This window comes from Oncorhynchus mykiss, chromosome 9, assembly GCF_057628025.1.
Source record: "Oncorhynchus mykiss isolate SJ-2025 chromosome 9, ASM5762802v1, whole genome shotgun sequence".
NCBI lineage: Eukaryota > Metazoa > Chordata > Actinopteri > Salmoniformes > Salmonidae > Oncorhynchus > Oncorhynchus mykiss.
In genome coordinates, this window is record NC_143030.1 from 2,366,241 (window position 1) to 2,384,917 (window position 18,677).

At 53.3% G+C, this 18,677-nt stretch overlaps 1 protein-coding gene across 1 annotated transcript in view; it reads left to right on the forward strand.

Annotated features, from left to right (window-relative positions):
• LOC149980702 (uncharacterized) overlaps positions 1–18,677 on the forward strand; it is a 90,134-nt gene that overhangs the window by 9,437 nt on the left and 62,020 nt on the right. Inside the window, exons 3-7 of the mRNA XM_090183253.1 lie at positions 1,666–1,950; positions 2,139–2,252; positions 2,934–2,960; positions 3,953–3,985; positions 4,300–4,548. Of these exons, the coding sequence (XP_090039379.1) occupies positions 1,666–1,950; positions 2,139–2,252; positions 2,934–2,960; positions 3,953–3,985; positions 4,300–4,548 (708 nt within the window). The remainder of the gene's footprint in view (positions 1–1,665; positions 1,951–2,138; positions 2,253–2,933; positions 2,961–3,952; positions 3,986–4,299; positions 4,549–18,677) is intronic.

The following is an 18,677-nucleotide window of genomic DNA, read 5'->3' on the forward strand; positions in this document are numbered from 1 at the left end:
TTAATACTGGAGTGCTGCAGGGTTCTGTTAATACTGGAGTGCTGCAGGGTTCTGTTAATACTGGAGTGCTGCAGGGTTCTGTTAATACTGGGGTGCTGCAGGGTTCTGTTCATGACTTCTGACCATCTTTCTGTTAATACTGGGGTGCTGCAGGGTTCTGTTAATACTGGAGTGCTGCAGGGTTCTGTTAATACTGGAGTGCTGCAGGGTTCTGTTAATACTGGAGTGCTGCAGGGTTCTGTTAATACTGGAGTGCTGCACGGTTCTGTTAATATTGGGGTGCTGCAGGGTTCTGTTAATACTGGAGTGCTGCAGGGTTCTGTTAATATTGGAGTGCTGCAGGGTTCTGTTAATACTGGAGTGCTGCAGGGTTCTGTTAATACTGGAGTGCTGCAGGGTTCTGTTAATACTGGAGTGCTGCACGGTTCTGTTAATATTGGGGTGCTGCAGGGTTCTGTTAATACTGGAGTGCTGCAGGGTTCTGTTAATATTGGAGTGCTGCAGGGTTCTGTTAATACTGGAGTGCTGCAGAGTTCTGTTAATACTGGAGTGCTGCAGGGTTCTGTTAATACTGGAGTGCTGCAGGGTTCTGTTAATACTGGAGTGCTGCAGGGTTCTGTTAATACTGGAGTGCTGCAGGGTTCTGTTAATACTGGAGTGCTGCAGGGTTCTGTTAATATTGGGGTGCTGCAGGGTTCTGTTAATACTGGAGTGCTGCAGGGTTCTGTTAATACTGGAGTGCTGCAGGGTTCTGTTAATACTGGAGTGCTGCAGGGTTCTGTTAATATTGGGGTGCTGCAGGGTTCTGTTAATACTGGAGTGCTGCAGGGTTCTGTTAATATTGGAGTGCTGCAGGGTTCTGTTAATACTGGAGTGCTGCAGAGTTCTGTTAATACTGGAGTGCTGCAGGGTTCTGTTAATACTGGAGTGCTGCAGGGTTCTGTTAATACTGGAGTGCTACAGGGTTCTGTTAATATTGGGGTGCTGCAGGGTTCTGTTAATACTGGAGTGCTGCAGGGTTCTGTTAATATTGGAGTGCTGCAGGGTTCTGTTAATACTGGAGTGCTGCAGGGTTCTGTTAATACTGGAGTGCTGCAGGGTTCTGTTAATACTGGAGTGCTACAGGGTTCTGTTAATATTGGGGTGCTGCAGGGTTCTGTTAATACTGGAGTGCTGCAGGGTTCTGTTAATACTGGAGTGCTGCAGGGTTCTGTTAATACTGGAGTGCTGCAGGGTTCTGTTAATACTGGAGTGCTGCAGGGTTCTGTTAATACTGGAGTGCTGCAGAGTTCTGTTAATACTGGAGTGCTGCAGGGTTCTGTTAATACTGGAGTGCTGCAGGGTTCTGTTAATACTGGAGTGCTACAGGGTTCTGTTAATATTGGGGTGCTGCAGAGTTCTGTTAATACTGGAGTGCTGCAGGGTTCTGTTAATACTGGAGTGCTGCTGGGTTCTGTTAATACTGGAGTGCTGCAGGGTTCTGTTAATACTGGAGTGCTGCAGGGTTCTGTTAATACTGGTGTGCTGCAGGGTTCTGTTCATCTTTCTGTTAATACTCTTTTAGTATCTTGTATCTGTGTAGGTGCTGTATCTCGGCCAGTGATCTCTGTTTTATCTTGTATCTGTATCTCAGCCATTGATCTCTGTTTTATCTTGTATCTGTAGGTGCTGTATCTCAGCCAGTGATCTCTGTTGTTGGAACTAAAGGCTGGGGGGTGGTCCTGAAGTGTGAGTCTGGAGGCTGGTTTCCTGAACCTGAGATGGAGTGGCTGGACAGTTCTGGAACTATCCTACCTGCTGATGGACCTCCAGAGAGACACAGGGACTCAGAGGGCCTCTACGCTCTGAGACGACATGTCACCGTGGACCAGACTGACACCAACAGGTTCACCTGTAGAGTTCAACAGCCGGAGATCAACCACCTGAAGGAGACAGAGATTCATGTCTCAGGTGAGGTCTTCATTGGTCAACCCAAATACCTGAGACCTCTAGTTAGTTAGACTAGTTAGTGGAGGACGGTTTCCTAGGGGGATGACCTTATTGGTCTGTTCAGTAGTATGTATAAATGATGCTTTACTTCCTGTACAGTATATATGTAGGTGTTGTTGTAATGGTTTGACATGGCTTCTCTGTTTCAGATGACGTGTTTCCTAAATCACACGTAGGGTTGATTATTGGTCTACTAATAGCAGCAGCTGTTGTCGTTCTTGCAGCTTCAGCTGGTGTCTACAAGTGGAGAAAACATACTGAAGGTGAGTTTAACCTTTAACCTCTGACTGGTCCTTGACGTCTGACTGGTCCTTGACGTCTGACTGGTCCTTGACGTCTGACTGGTCCTTGACGTCTGACTGGTCCTTGACGTCTGACTGGTTCTATTCATTTATACCAGGTTACCTTCAGACCAGTCCTGTATTAGATCAGAATATAACTAAGGATTGACCCATATACTGTCCATTAGACTCTATTCATTTATACCAGGTTACCTTCAGACCAGTCCTGTATTAGATCAGGATATAACTAGGAATTACCCATATACTGTCCATTAGACTCTATTCATTTATACCAGGTTACCTTCAGACCAGTCCTGTATTAGATCAGGATATGTCTAGGAATGACCCATATACTGTCCATTAGACTCTATTCATTTATACCAGGTTACCTTCAGACCAGTCCTGTATTAGATGAGGATATAACTAGGAATGACCCATATACTGTCCATTAGACTCTATTCATTTATACCAGGTTACCTTCAGACCAGTCCTGTATTAGATCAGGATATAACTAGGAATGACCCATATACTGTCCATTAGACTCTATTCATTTATACCAGGTTACCTTCAGACTATTAATTTGTGTTTTTAAAGACTGTTTTCCAGGCTTTTTAATGATTATTTTTGTAATTCTTTTATACACTTGTTTTCTTTTGTCTACAGAGCGTAGAGAACTACTGGAAGAACAAGGTAAGTTGTTGTCTTGTTAGTTTCACATATAGAGATTATGATTATTACTATAATACTGATGGGTCAACTGTTAATCACAGACCTCATGGTTTATTACTATAATACTGATGGGTCAACTGTTAATCACAGACCTCGTGGTTTATTACTATAATACTGATGGGTCAACTGTTAATCACAGACCTCATGGTTTATTACTATAATACTGATGGGTCAACTGTTAATCACAGACCTCGTGGTTTATTACTATAATACTGATGGGTCAACTGTTAATCACAGACCTCATGGTTTATTACTAGAATACTGATGGGTCAACTGTTAATCACAGACCTCATGGTTTATTACTATAATACTGATGGGTCAACTGTTAATCACAGACCTCGTGGTTTATTACTATAATACTGATGGGTCAACTGTTAATCACAGACCTCATGGTTTATTACTATAATACTGATGGGTCAACTGTTAATCACAGACCTCATGGTTTATTACTATAATACTGATGGGTCAACTGTTAATCACAGACCTCTTGGTTTATTACTATAATACTGATGGGTCAACTGTTAATCACAGACCTCATGGTTTATTACTATAATACTGATGGGTCAACTGTTAATCACAGACCTCATGGTTTATTACTAGAATACTGATGGGTCAACTGTTTATCACAGACCTCATGGTTTATTACTATAATACTGATGGGTCAACTGTTAATCACAGACCTCATGGTTTATTACTAGAATACTGATGGGTCAACTGTTAATCACAGACCTCATGGTTTATTACTATAATACTGATGGGTCAACTGTTTATCACAGACCTCATGGTTTATTACTATAATACTGATGGGTCAACTGTTAATCACAGACCTCATGGTTTATTACTATAATACTGATGGGTCAACTGTTAATCACAGACCTCATGGTTTATTACTATAATACTGATGGGTCGACTGTTAATCACAGACTGAATATTCATGTGTTTCCTGTCTACAGTGAATGACTTGAAATTGATAAGGGAAGTGAAGCGTAAGTAGTCTTTTTAGTCATCTCTTTTCTAACCTGACTAGTAATGTCCTCTACATCTAACCTGACTAGTAATGTCCTCTACATCTAACCTGACTAGTAATGTCCTCTACATCTAACCTGACTAGTAATGTCCTCTTGTTCTACAGTGTATAACTCTACATCTAACCTGACTAGTAATGTCCTCTACATCTAACCTGACTAGTAATGTCCTCTACATCTAACCTGACTAGTAATGTCCTCTACATCTAACCTGACTAGTAATGTCCTCTTGTTCTACAGTATATAACTCTACATCTGTTTTCTTTCCTGTCTAGGTGATGCCCAGTTTGTGGACATTAACAGTGTTCACCTCAGTCAGAATGTTACCATGGTGATTCCCATGGCATTTTACTTGATCCGTTCTGAGAGGTACTCTGAGATCCATGCTGCCAGGACAAGACAGGACCAGATGAGACGGTTGTACCAGGCTCTCAACTCAAGAGGGGACTCAGGAGGGAACCAGGTGAAATCAGACTTTTACAGGATTCTACTGGATCTGGAACCTGACGTTGTCAACGACCTGGGTAAGAACCTCTCTACCTCTGGTTACACATCACTGGAATATAAACCTTATCTAGTCTATCACCTGGGTAAGAACCTCTCTACCTCTGGTTACATATCACTGGAATATAAACCTTATCTAGTCTATCACCTGGGTAAGAACCTCTCTACCTCTGGTTACATATCACTGGAATATAAACCTTATCTAGTCTATCACCTGGGTAAGAACCTCTCTACCTCTGGTCACATATCACTGGAATATAAACCTTATCTAGTCTATCACCTGGGTAAGAACCTCTCTACCTCTGGTTACATATCACTGGAATATAAACCTTATCTAGTCTATCACCTGGGTAAGAACCTCTCTACCTCTGGTTACATATCACTGGAATATAAACCTTATCTAGTCTATCACCTGGGTAAGAACCTCTCTACCTCTGTCCTCTACTGGCTGTACTGGGTAGAGAGGAACCATGCTCTGAGGGGTGACCAGTCCTCTACTTGCTGTACTGGGTAGACCAGAGGAACCAGGCTCTGAGGGGTCACCAGTCCTCTACTGGCTGTACTGGGTAGAGAGGAACCAGGCTCTGAGGGGTGACCAGTCCTCTACTGACTGTACTGGGTAGACCAGAGGAACCAGGCTCTGAGGGGTGACCATTCCTCTACTGACTGTACTGGGTAGACCAGAGGAACCAGGCTCTGAGGGGTGAACAGTCCTCTACTGGCTTTACTGGGTAGACCAGAGGAACCAGGCTCTGAGGGGTGACCAGTCCTCTACTGGCCGGACTGGGTAGAGAGGAACCAGGCTCTGAGGGGTGACCAGTCCTCTACTGGCTGTACTGGGTAGACCAGAGGAACCAGGCTCTGAGGGGTGACCAGTCCTCTACTGACTGTACTGGGTAGACCAGAGGAACCAGGCTCTGAGGGGTAACCAGTCCTTTACTGGCTGTACTGGGCAGAGTGGAACCAGGCTCTGAGGGGTAACCAGTCCTCTACTGGCTGTACTGGGCAGAGTGGAACCAGGCTCTGAGGGGTGACCAGTCCTCTACTGGCTGTACTGGGTAGACCAGAGGAACCAGGCTCTGAGGGGTGACCAGTCCTCTACTGGCTGTACTGGGTAGAGAGGAACCAGGCTCTGAGGGGTGACCAGTCCTCTACTGACTGTACTGGGTAGAGTGGAACCAGGCTCTGAGGGGTCACCAGCCCTCTACTGGCTGTACTGGGTAGACCAGAGGAACCAGGCTCTGAGGGGTGACCAGTCCTCTACTGGCTGTACTGTGTAGACCAGAGGAACCAGGCTCTGAGGGGTGACCAGTCCTCTACTTGCTGTACTGGGTAGACCAGAGGAACCAGGCTCTGAGGGGTCACCAGCCCTCTACTGGCTGTACTGGGTAGACCAGAGCAACCAGGCTCTGAGGGGTGACCAGTCCTCTACTGGCTGTACTGGGTAGACCAGAGGAACCAGGCTCTGAGGGGTGACCAGTCCTCTACTGGCTGTACTGGGTCGAGAGGAACCAGGCTCTAAGGGGTGACTAGTCCTCTACTGGCTGTACTGGGTAGACCAGAGGAACCAGGCTCTGAGGGGTGACCAGTCCTCTACTGACTGTACTGGGTAGACCAGAGGAACCAGGCTCTGAGGGGTGACCAGTCCTCTACTGACTGTACTGGGTAGAGTGGAACCAGGCTCTGAGGGGTGACCAGTCCTCTACTGGCTGTACTGGGTAGACCAGAGGAACCAGGCTCTGAGGGGTGACCAGTCCTCTACTGGCTGTACTGGGTAGACCAGAGGAACCAGGCTCTGAGGGGTGACCAGTCCTCTACTGGCTGTACTGTGTAGACCAGAGGAACCAGGCTCTGAGGGGTGACCAGTCCTCTACTGACTGTACTGGGTAGAGTGGAACCAGGCTCTGAGGGGTCACCAGTCCTCTACTGACTGTACTGGGTAGACCAGAGGAACCAGGCTCTGAGGGGTGACCAGTCCTCTACTGACTGTACTGGGTAGAGTGGAACCAGGCTCTGAGGGGTGACCAGTCCTCTACTGGCTGTACTGGGTAGACCAGAGGAACCAGGTTCTGAGGGGTGACCAGTCCTCTACTGGCTGTACTGGGTAGACCAGTGGAACCAGGCTCTGAGGGGTGACCAGTCCTCTACTTGCTGTACTGGGTAGACCAGAGGAACCAGGCTCTGAGGGGTGACCAGTCCTCTACTGACTGTACTGGGTAGAGTGGAACCAGGCTCTGAGGGGTGACCAGTCCTCTACTGACTGTACTGGGTAGACCAGAGGAACCAGGCTCTGAGGGTTGACCAGTCCTCTACTGACTGTACTGGGTAGAGTGGAACCAGGCTCTGAGGGGTGACCAGTCCTCTACTGGCTGTACTGGGTCGAGAGGAACCAGGCTCTGAGGGGTGACCAGTCCTCTACTGACTGTACTGGGTAGACCAGAGGAACCAGGCTCTGAGGGGTGACCAGTCCTCTACTGGCTGTACTGGGTCGAGAGGAACCAGGCTCTAAGGGGTGACCAGTCCTCTACTGGCTGTACTGGGTAGACCAGAGGAACCAGGCTCTGAGGGGTGACCAGTCCTCTACTGACTGTACTGGGTAGACCAGAGGAACCAGGCTCTGAGGGGTGACCAGTCCTCTACTGGCTGTACTGTGTAGACCAGAGGAACCATGCTCTGAGGGGTGACCAGTCCTCTACTTGCTGTACTGGGTAGACCAGAGGAACCAGGCTCTGAGGGGTCACCAGTCCTCTACTGGCTGTACTGGGTAGAGAGGAACCAGGCTCTGAGGGGTGACCAGTCCTCTACTGACTGTACTGGGTAGACCAGAGGAACCAGGCTCTGAGGGGTGACCATTCCTCTACTGACTGTACTGGGTAGACCAGAGGAACCAGGCTCTGAGGGGTGAACAGTCCTCTACTGGCTTTACTGGGTAGAGAGGAACCAGGCTCTGAGGGGTACCCAGTCCTCTACTGGCTGTACTGGGTAGAGAGGAACCAGGCTCTACTGGCTGTACTGGGTAGACCAGAGGAACCAGGCTCTGAGGGGTGACCAGTCCTCTACTGACTGTACTGGGTAGAGTGGAACCAGGCTCTGAGGGGTGACCAGTCCTCTACTGACTGTACTGGGTAGACCAGAGGAACCAGGCTCTGAGGGGTGACCAGTCCTCTACTGACTGTACTGGGTAGACCAGAGGAACCAGGCTCTGAGGGGTGACCAGTCCTCTACTGGCTGTACTGGGTCGAGAGGAACCAGGCTCTAAGGGGTGACCAGTCCTCTACTGGCTGTACTGGGTCGAGAGGAACCAGGCTCTAAGGGGTGACCAGTCCTCTACTGGCTGTACTGGGTAGACCAGAGGAACCAGGCTCTGAGGGGTGACCAGTCCTCTACTGACTGTACTGGGTAGACCAGAGGAACCAGGCTCTGAGGGGTGACCAGTCCTCTACTGACTGTACTGGGTAGAGTGGAACCAGGCTCTGAGGGGTGACCAGTCCTCTACTGGCTGTACTGGGTAGACCAGAGGAACCAGGCTCTGAGGGGTGACCAGTCCTCTACTTGCTGTACTGGGTAGACCAGAGGAACCAGGCTCTGAGGGGTCACCAGTCCTCTACTGGCTGTACTGGGTAGAGTGGAACCAGGCTCTGAGGGGTGACCAGTCCTCTACTGGCTATACTGGGTAGACCAGAGGAACCAGGCTCTGAGGGGTGACCAGTCCTCTACTGGCTGTACTGGGTAGACCAGAGGAACCAGGCTCTGAGGGGTGACCAGTCCTCTACTGGCTGTACTGGGTAGACCAGAGGAACCAGGCTCTGAGGGGTGACCAGTCCTCTACTGGCTGTACTGGGTAGAGAGGAACCAGGCTCTACTGGCTGTACTGGGTAGACCAGAGGAACCAGGCTCTGAGGGGTGACCAGTCCTCTACTGACTGTACTGGGTAGACCAGAGGAACCAGGCTCTGAGGGGTGACCAGTCCTCTACTGGCTGTACTGTGTAGACCAGAGGAACCATGCTCTGAGGGGTGACCAGTCCTCTACTTGCTGTACTGGGTAGACCAGAGGAACCAGGCTCTGAGGGGTCACCAGTCCTCTACTGGCTGTACTGGGTAGAGAGGAACCAGGCTCTGAGGGGTGACCAGTCCTCTACTGACTGTACTGGGTAGACCAGAGGAACCAGGCTCTGAGGGGTGACCATTCCTCTACTGACTGTACTGGGTAGAGAGGAACCAGGCTCTGAGGGGTGACCAGTCCTCAACTGGCTGTACTGGGTAGACCAGAGGAACAGGCTCTGAGGGGTGACCAGTCCTCTACTGACTGTACTGGGTAGAGAGGAACCAGGCTCTGAGGGGTGACCAGTCCTCTACTGACTGTACTGGGTAGAGAGGAACCAGGCTCTGAGGGGTGACCAGTCCTCTACTGGCTGTACTGGGTAGACCAGAGGAACCAGGCTCTGAGGGGTGACCAGTCCTCTACTTGCTGTACTGGGTAGACCAGAGGAACCAGGCTCTGAGGGGTGACCAGTCCTCTACTGGCTGTACTGGGTAGACCAGAGGAACCAGGCTCTGAGGGGTGACCAGTCCTCTACTGGCTGTACTGGGTAGAGAGGAACCAGGCTCTGAGGGGTGACCAGTCCTCTACTGGCTGTACTGGGTAGAGAGGAACCAGGCTCTGAGGGGTGACCAGTCCTCTACTGGCTGTACTGTGTAGACCAGAGGAACCAGGCTCTGAGGGGTTACCAGTCCTCTACTGACTGTACTGGGTAGAGTGGAACCAGGCTCTGAGGGGTCACCAGTCCTCTACTGACTGTACTGGGTAGACCAGAGGAACCAGGCTCTGAGGGGTGACCAGTCCTCTACTGACTGTACTGGGTAGAGTGGAACCAGGCTCTGAGGGGTGACCAGTCCTCTACTGGCTGTACTGGGTAGACCAGAGGAACCAGGCTCTGAGGGGTGACCAGTCCTCTACTGGCTGTACTGGGTAGACCAGTGGAACCAGGCTCTGAGGGGTGACCAGTCCTCTACTTGCTGTACTGGGTAGACCAGAGGAACCAGGCTCTGAGGGGTGACCAGTCCTCTACTGACTGTACTGGGTAGAGTGGAACCAGGCTCTGAGGGGTGACCAGTCCTCTACTGACTGTACTGGGTAGACCAGAGGAACCAGGCTCTGAGGGTTGACCAGTCCTCTACTGACTGTACTGGGTAGAGTGGAACCAGGCTCTGAGGGGTGACCAGTCCTCTACTGGCTGTACTGGGTCGAGAGGAACCAGGCTCTGAGGGGTGACCAGTCCTCTACTGACTGTACTGGGTAGACCAGAGGAACCAGGCTCTGAGGGGTGACCATTCCTCTACTGACTGTACTGGGTAGACCAGAGGAACCAGGCTCTGAGGGGTGACCAGTCCTCTACTGGCTTTACTGGGTAGAGAGGAACCAGGCTCTGAGGGGTACCCAGTCCTCTACTGGCTGTACTGGGTAGAGAGGAACCAGGCTCTACTGGCTGTACTGGGTAGACCAGAGGAACTAGGCTCTGAGGGGTGACCAGTCCTCTACTGACTGTACTGGGTAGAGTGGAACCAGGCTCTGAGGGGTGACCAGTCCTCTACTGACTGTACTGGGTAGACCAGAGGAACCAGGCTCTGAGGGGTGACCAGTCCTCTACTGACTGTACTGGGTAGACCAGAGGAACCAGGCTCTGAGGGGTGACCAGTCCTCTACTGGCTGTACTGGGTCGAGAGGAACCAGGCTCTAAGAGGTGACCAGTCCTCTACTGGCTGTACTGGGTAGACCAGAGGAACCAGGCTCTGAGGGGTGACCAGTCCTCTACTGACTGTACTGGGTAGAGTGGAACCAGGCTCTGAGGGGTGACCAGTCCTCTACTGGCTGTACTGGGTAGACCAGAGGAACCAGGCTCTGAGGGGTGACCAGTCCTCTACTTGCTGTACTGGGTAGACCAGAGGAACCAGGCTCTGAGGGGTGACCAGTCCTCTACTGGCTGTACTGGGTAGACCAGAGGAACCAGGCTCTGAGGGGTGACCAGTCCTCTACTGGCTGTACTGGGTAGAGAGGAACCAGGCTCTACTGGCTGTACTGGGTAGACCAGAGGAACCAGGCTCTGAGGGGTGACCAGTCCTCTACTGACTGTACTGGGTAGAGTGGAACCAGGCTCTGAGGGGTGACCAGTCCTCTACTGGCTGTACTGGGTAGAGTGGAACCAGGCTCTGAGGGGTGACCAGTCCTCTACTGACTGTACTGGGTAGAGAGGAACCAGGCTCTGAGGGGTGACCAGTCCTCTACTGACTGTACTGGGTAGACCAGAGGAACCAGGCTCTGAGGGGTGACCAGTCCTCTACTGACTGTACTGGGTAGACCAGAAGAACCATGCTCTGAGGGGTGACCAGTCCTCTACTGGCTGTACTGGGTCAAGAGGAACCAGGCTCTAAGGGGTGACCAGTCCTCTACTGGCTGTACTGGGTAGACCAGAGGAACCAGGCTCTGAGGGGTGACCAGTCCTCTACTGACTGTACTGGGTAGACCAGAGGAACCAGGCTCTGAGGGGTGACCAGTCCTCTACTGGCTGTACTGGGTCGAGAGGAACCAGGCTCTAAGGGGTGACCAGTCCTCTACTGGCTGTACTGGGTAGACCAGAGGAACCAGGCTCTGAGGGGTGACCAGTCCTCTACTGACTGTACTGGGTAGACCAGAGGAACCAGGCTCTGAGGGGTGACCAGTCCTCTACTGACTGTACTGGGTAGAGTGGAACCAGGCTCTGAGGGGTGACCAGTCCTCTACTGGCTGTACTGGGTAGACCAGAGGAACCAGGCTCTGAGGGGTGACCAGTCCTCTACTTGCTGTACTGGGTAGACCAGAGGAACCAGGCTCTGAGGGGTCACCAGTCCTCTACTGGCTGTACTGGGTAGAGTGGAACCAGGCTCTGAGGGGTGACCAGTCCTCTACTGGCTATACTGGGTAGACCAGAGGAACCAGGCTCTGAGGGGTGACCAGTCCTCTACTGGCTGTACTGGGTAGACCAGAGGAACCAGGCTCTGAGGGGTGACCAGTCCTCTACTGGCTGTACTGGGTAGACCAGAGGAACCAGGCTCTGAGGGGTGACCAGTCCTCTACTGGCTGTACTGGGTAGAGAGGAACCAGGCTCTACTGGCTGTACTGGGTAGACCAGAGGAACCAGGCTCTGAGGGGTGACCAGTCCTCTACTGACTGTACTGGGTAGACCAGAGGAACCAGGCTCTGAGGGGTGACCAGTCCTCTACTGGCTGTACTGTGTAGACCAGAGGAACCATGCTCTGAGGGGTGACCAGTCCTCTACTTGCTGTACTGGGTAGACCAGAGGAACCAGGCTCTGAGGGGTCACCAGTCCTCTACTGGCTGTACTGGGTAGAGAGGAACCAGGCTCTGAGGGGTGACCAGTCCTCTACTGACTGTACTGGGTAGACCAGAGGAACCAGGCTCTGAGGGGTGACCATTCCTCTACTGACTGTACTGGGTAGAGAGGAACCAGGCTCTGAGGGGTGACCAGTCCTCAACTGGCTGTACTGGGTAGACCAGAGGAACAGGCTCTGAGGGGTGACCAGTCCTCTACTGACTGTACTGGGTAGAGAGGAACCAGGCTCTGAGGGGTGACCAGTCCTCTACTGACTGTACTGGGTAGAGAGGAACCAGGCTCTGAGGGGTGACCAGTCCTCTACTGGCTGTACTGGGTAGACCAGAGGAACCAGGCTCTGAGGGGTGACCAGTCCTCTACTTGCTGTACTGGGTAGACCAGAGGAACCAGGCTCTGAGGGGTGACCAGTCCTCTACTGGCTGTACTGGGTAGACCAGAGGAACCAGGCTCTGAGGGGTGACCAGTCCTCTACTGGCTGTACTGGGTAGAGAGGAACCAGGCTCTGAGGGGTGACCAGTCCTCTACTGGCTGTACTGGGTAGAGAGGAACCAGGCTCTGAGGGGTGACCAGTCCTCTACTGGCTGTACTGTGTAGACCAGAGGAACCAGGCTCTGAGGGGTTACCAGTCCTCTACTGACTGTACTGGGTAGAGTGGAACCAGGCTCTGAGGGGTCACCAGTCCTCTACTGACTGTACTGGGTAGACCAGAGGAACCAGGCTCTGAGGGGTGACCAGTCCTCTACTGACTGTACTGGGTAGAGTGGAACCAGGCTCTGAGGGGTGACCAGTCCTCTACTGGCTGTACTGGGTAGACCAGAGGAACCAGGCTCTGAGGGGTGACCAGTCCTCTACTGGCTGTACTGGGTAGACCAGTGGAACCAGGCTCTGAGGGGTGACCAGTCCTCTACTTGCTGTACTGGGTAGACCAGAGGAACCAGGCTCTGAGGGGTGACCAGTCCTCTACTGACTGTACTGGGTAGAGTGGAACCAGGCTCTGAGGGGTGACCAGTCCTCTACTGACTGTACTGGGTAGACCAGAGGAACCAGGCTCTGAGGGTTGACCAGTCCTCTACTGACTGTACTGGGTAGAGTGGAACCAGGCTCTGAGGGGTGACCAGTCCTCTACTGGCTGTACTGGGTCGAGAGGAACCAGGCTCTGAGGGGTGACCAGTCCTCTACTGACTGTACTGGGTAGACCAGAGGAACCAGGCTCTGAGGGGTGACCAGTCCTCTACTGGCTGTACTGGGTCGAGAGGAACCAGGCTCTAAGGGGTGACCAGTCCTCTTCTGACTGTACTGGGTAGACCAGAGGAACCAGGCTCTGAGGGGTGACCAGTCCTCTACTGGCTGTACTGTGTAGACCAGAGGAACCATGCTCTGAGGGGTGACCAGTCCTCTACTTGCTGTACTGGGTAGACCAGAGGAACCAGGCTCTGAGGGGTCACCAGTCCTCTACTGGCTGTACTGGGTAGAGAGGAACCAGGCTCTGAGGGGTGACCATTCCTCTACTGACTGTACTGGGTAGACCAGAGGAACCAGGCTCTGAGGGGTGACCATTCCTCTACTGACTGTACTGGGTAGACCAGAGGAACCAGGCTCTGAGGGGTGACCAGTCCTCTACTGGCTTTACTGGGTAGAGAGGAACCAGGCTCTGAGGGGTACCCAGTCCTCTACTGGCTGTACTGGGTAGAGAGGAACCAGGCTCTACTGGCTGTACTGGGTAGACCAGAGGAACTAGGCTCTGAGGGGTGACCAGTCCTCTACTGACTGTACTGGGTAGAGTGGAACCAGGCTCTGAGGGGTGACCAGTCCTCTACTGACTGTACTGGGTAGACCAGAGGAACCAGGCTCTGAGGGGTGACCAGTCCTCTACTGACTGTACTGGGTAGACCAGAGGAACCAGGCTCTGAGGGGTGACCAGTCCTCTACTGGCTGTACTGGGTCGAGAGGAACCAGGCTCTAAGAGGTGACCAGTCCTCTACTGGCTGTACTGGGTAGACCAGAGGAACCAGGCTCTGAGGGGTGACCAGTCCTCTACTGACTGTACTGGGTAGAGTGGAACCAGGCTCTGAGGGGTGACCAGTCCTCTACTGGCTGTACTGGGTAGACCAGAGGAACCAGGCTCTGAGGGGTGACCAGTCCTCTACTTGCTGTACTGGGTAGACCAGAGGAACCAGGCTCTGAGGGGTGACCAGTCCTCTACTGGCTGTACTGGGTAGACCAGAGGAACCAGGCTCTGAGGGGTGACCAGTCCTCTACTGGCTGTACTGGGTAGAGAGGAACCAGGCTCTACTGGCTGTACTGGGTAGACCAGAGGAACCAGGCTCTGAGGGGTGACCAGTCCTCTACTGACTGTACTGGGTAGAGTGGAACCAGGCTCTGAGGGGTGACCAGTCCTCTACTGGCTGTACTGGGTAGAGTGGAACCAGGCTCTGAGGGGTGACCAGTCCTCTACTGACTGTACTGGGTAGAGAGGAACCAGGCTCTGAGGGGTGACCAGTCCTCTACTGACTGTACTGGGTAGACCAGAGGAACCAGGCTCTGAGGGGTGACCAGTCCTCTACTGACTGTACTGGGTAGACCAGAAGAACCATGCTCTGAGGGGTGACCAGTCCTCTACTGGCTGTACTGGGTCAAGAGGAACCAGGCTCTAAGGGGTGACCAGTCCTCTACTGGCTGTACTGGGTAGACCAGAGGAACCAGGCTCTGAGGGGTGACCAGTCCTCTACTGACTGTACTGGGTAGACCAGAGGAACCAGGCTCTGAGGGGTGACCAGTCCTCTACTGGCTGTACTGTGTAGACCAGAGGAACCAGGCTCTGAGGGGTGACCAGTCCTCTACTGGCTGTACTGGGTAGACCAGAGGAACCAGGCTCTGAGGGGTGACCATTCCTCTACTGACTGTACTGGGTAGAGAGGAACCAGGCTCTGAGGGGTGACCAGTCCTCTACTGGCTGTACTGGGTAGACCAGAGGAACCAGGCTCTGAGGGGTGACCAGTCCTCAACTGGCTGTACTGGGTAGACCAGAGGAACAGGCTCTGAGGGGTGACCAGTCCTCTACTGACTGTACTGGGTAGAGAGGAACCAGGCTCTGAGGGGTGACCAGTCCTCTACTGACTGTACTGGGTAGAGAGGAACCAGGCTCTGAGGGGTGACCAGTCCTCTACTGGCTGTACTGGGTAGACCAGAGGAACCAGGCTCTGAGGGGTGACCAGTCCTCTACTTGCTGTACTGGGTAGACCAGAGGAACCAGGCTCTGAGGGGTGACCAGTCCTCTACTGACTGTACTGGGTAGAGTGGAACCAGGCTCTGAGGGGTGACCAGTCCTCTACTGGCTGTACTGGGTAGAGTGGAACCAGGCTCTGAGGGGTGACCAGTCCTCTACTGACTGTACTGGGTAGAGAGGAACCAGGCTCTGAGGGGTGACCAGTCCTCTACTGACTGTACTGGGTAGACCAGAGGAACCAGGCTCTGAGGGGTGACCAGTCCTCTACTGACTGTACTGGGTAGACCAGAAGAACCATGCTCTGAGGGGTGACCAGTCCTCTACTGGCTGTACTGGGTCAAGAGGAACCAGGCTCTAAGGGGTGACCAGTCCTCTACTGGCTGTACTGGGTAGACCAGAGGAACCAGGCTCTGAGGGGTGACCAGTCCTCTACTGACTGTACTGGGTAGACCAGAGGAACCAGGCTCTGAGGGGTGACCAGTCCTCTACTGACTGTACTGGGTAGAGTGGAACCAGGCTCTGAGGGGTGACCAGTCCTCTACTGGCTGTACTGGGTAGACCAGAGGAACCAGGCTCTGAGGGGTGACCAGTCCTCTACTTGCTGTACTGGGTAGACCAGAGGAACCAGGCTCTGAGGGGTCACCAGTCCTCTACTGGCTGTACTGGGTAGAGTGGAACCAGGCTCTGAGGGGTGACCAGTCCTCTACTGGCTATACTGGGTAGACCAGAGGAACCAGGCTCTGAGGGGTGACCAGTCCTCTACTGGCTGTACTGGGTAGACCAGAGGAACCAGGCTCTGAGGGGTGACCAGTCCTCTACTGGCTGTACTGGGTAGACCAGAGGAACCAGGCTCTGAGGGGTGACCAGTCCTCTACTGGCTGTACTGGGTAGAGAGGAACCAGGCTCTACTGGCTGTACTGGGTAGACCAGAGGAACCAGGCTCTGAGGGGTGACCAGTCCTCTACTGACTGTACTGGGTAGACCAGAGGAACCAGGCTCTGAGGGGTGACCAGTCCTCTACTGGCTGTACTGTGTAGACCAGAGGAACCATGCTCTGAGGGGTGACCAGTCCTCTACTTGCTGTACTGGGTAGACCAGAGGAACCAGGCTCTGAGGGGTCACCAGTCCTCTACTGGCTGTACTGGGTAGAGAGGAACCAGGCTCTGAGGGGTGACCAGTCCTCTACTGACTGTACTGGGTAGACCAGAGGAACCAGGCTCTGAGGGGTGACCATTCCTCTACTGACTGTACTGGGTAGAGAGGAACCAGGCTCTGAGGGGTGACCAGTCCTCAACTGGCTGTACTGGGTAGACCAGAGGAACAGGCTCTGAGGGGTGACCAGTCCTCTACTGACTGTACTGGGTAGAGAGGAACCAGGCTCTGAGGGGTGACCAGTCCTCTACTGACTGTACTGGGTAGAGAGGAACCAGGCTCTGAGGGGTGACCAGTCCTCTACTGGCTGTACTGGGTAGACCAGAGGAACCAGGCTCTGAGGGGTGACCAGTCCTCTACTTGCTGTACTGGGTAGACCAGAGGAACCAGGCTCTGAGGGGTGACCAGTCCTCTACTGGCTGTACTGGGTAGACCAGAGGAACCAGGCTCTGAGGGGTGACCAGTCCTCTACTGGCTGTACTGGGTAGAGAGGAACCAGGCTCTGAGGGGTGACCAGTCCTCTACTGGCTGTACTGGGTAGAGAGGAACCAGGCTCTGAGGGGTGACCAGTCCTCTACTGGCTGTACTGTGTAGACCAGAGGAACCAGGCTCTGAGGGGTTACCAGTCCTCTACTGACTGTACTGGGTAGAGTGGAACCAGGCTCTGAGGGGTCACCAGTCCTCTACTGACTGTACTGGGTAGACCAGAGGAACCAGGCTCTGAGGGGTGACCAGTCCTCTACTGACTGTACTGGGTAGAGTGGAACCAGGCTCTGAGGGGTGACCAGTCCTCTACTGGCTGTACTGGGTAGACCAGAGGAACCAGGCTCTGAGGGGTGACCAGTCCTCTACTGGCTGTACTGGGTAGACCAGTGGAACCAGGCTCTGAGGGGTGACCAGTCCTCTACTTGCTGTACTGGGTAGACCAGAGGAACCAGGCTCTGAGGGGTGACCAGTCCTCTACTGACTGTACTGGGTAGAGTGGAACCAGGCTCTGAGGGGTGACCAGTCCTCTACTGACTGTACTGGGTAGACCAGAGGAACCAGGCTCTGAGGGTTGACCAGTCCTCTACTGACTGTACTGGGTAGAGTGGAACCAGGCTCTGAGGGGTGACCAGTCCTCTACTGGCTGTACTGGGTCGAGAGGAACCAGGCTCTGAGGGGTGACCAGTCCTCTACTGACTGTACTGGGTAGACCAGAGGAACCAGGCTCTGAGGGGTGACCAGTCCTCTACTGGCTGTACTGGGTCGAGAGGAACCAGGCTCTAAGGGGTGACCAGTCCTCTACTGGCTGTACTGGGTAGACCAGAGGAACCAGGCTCTGAGGGGTGACCAGTCCTCTACTGACTGTACTGGGTAGACCAGAGGAACCAGGCTCTGAGGGGTGACCAGTCCTCTACTGGCTGTACTGTGTAGACCAGAGGAACCATGCTCTGAGGGGTGACCAGTCCTCTACTTGCTGTACTGGGTAGACCAGAGGAACCAGGCTCTGAGGGGTCACCAGTCCTCTACTGGCTGTACTGGGTAGAGAGGAACCAGGCTCTGAGGGGTGACCAGTCCTCTACTGACTGTACTGGGTAGACCAAAGGAACCAGGCTCTGAGGGGTGACCATTCCTCTACTGACTGTACTGGGTAGACCAGAGGAACCAGGCTCTGAGGGGTGACCAGTCCTCTACTGGCTTTACTGGGTAGAGAGGAACCAGGCTCTGAGGGGTACCCAGTCCTCTACTGGCTGTACTGGGTAGAGAGGAACCAGGCTCTACTGGCTGTACTGGGTAGACCAGAGGAACTAGGCTCTGAGGGGTGACCAGTCCTCTACTGACTGTACTGGGTAGAGTGGAACCAGGCTCTGAGGGGTGACCAGTCCTCTACTGACTGTACTGGGTAGACCAGAGGAACCAGGCTCTGAGGGGTGACCAGTCCTCTACTGACTGTACTGGGTAGACCAGAGGAACCAGGCTCTGAGGGGTGACCAGTCCTCTACTGGCTGTACTGGGTCGAGAGGAACCAGGCTCTAAGAGGTGACCAGTCCTCTACTGGCTGTACTGGGTAGACCAGAGGAACCAGGCTCTGAGGGGTGACCAGTCCTCTACTGACTGTACTGGGTAGAGTGGAACCAGGCTCTGAGGGGTGACCAGTCCTCTACTGGCTGTACTGGGTAGACCAGAGGAACCAGGCTCTGAGGGGTGACCAGTCCTCTACTTGCTGTACTGGGTAGACCAGAGGAACCAGGCTCTGAGGGGTGACCAGTCCTCTACTGGCTGTACTGGGTAGACCAGAGGAACCAGGCTCTGAGGGGTGACCAGTCCTCTACTGGCTGTACTGGGTAGAGAGGAACCAGGCTCTACTGGCTGTACTGGGTAGACCAGAGGAACCAGGCT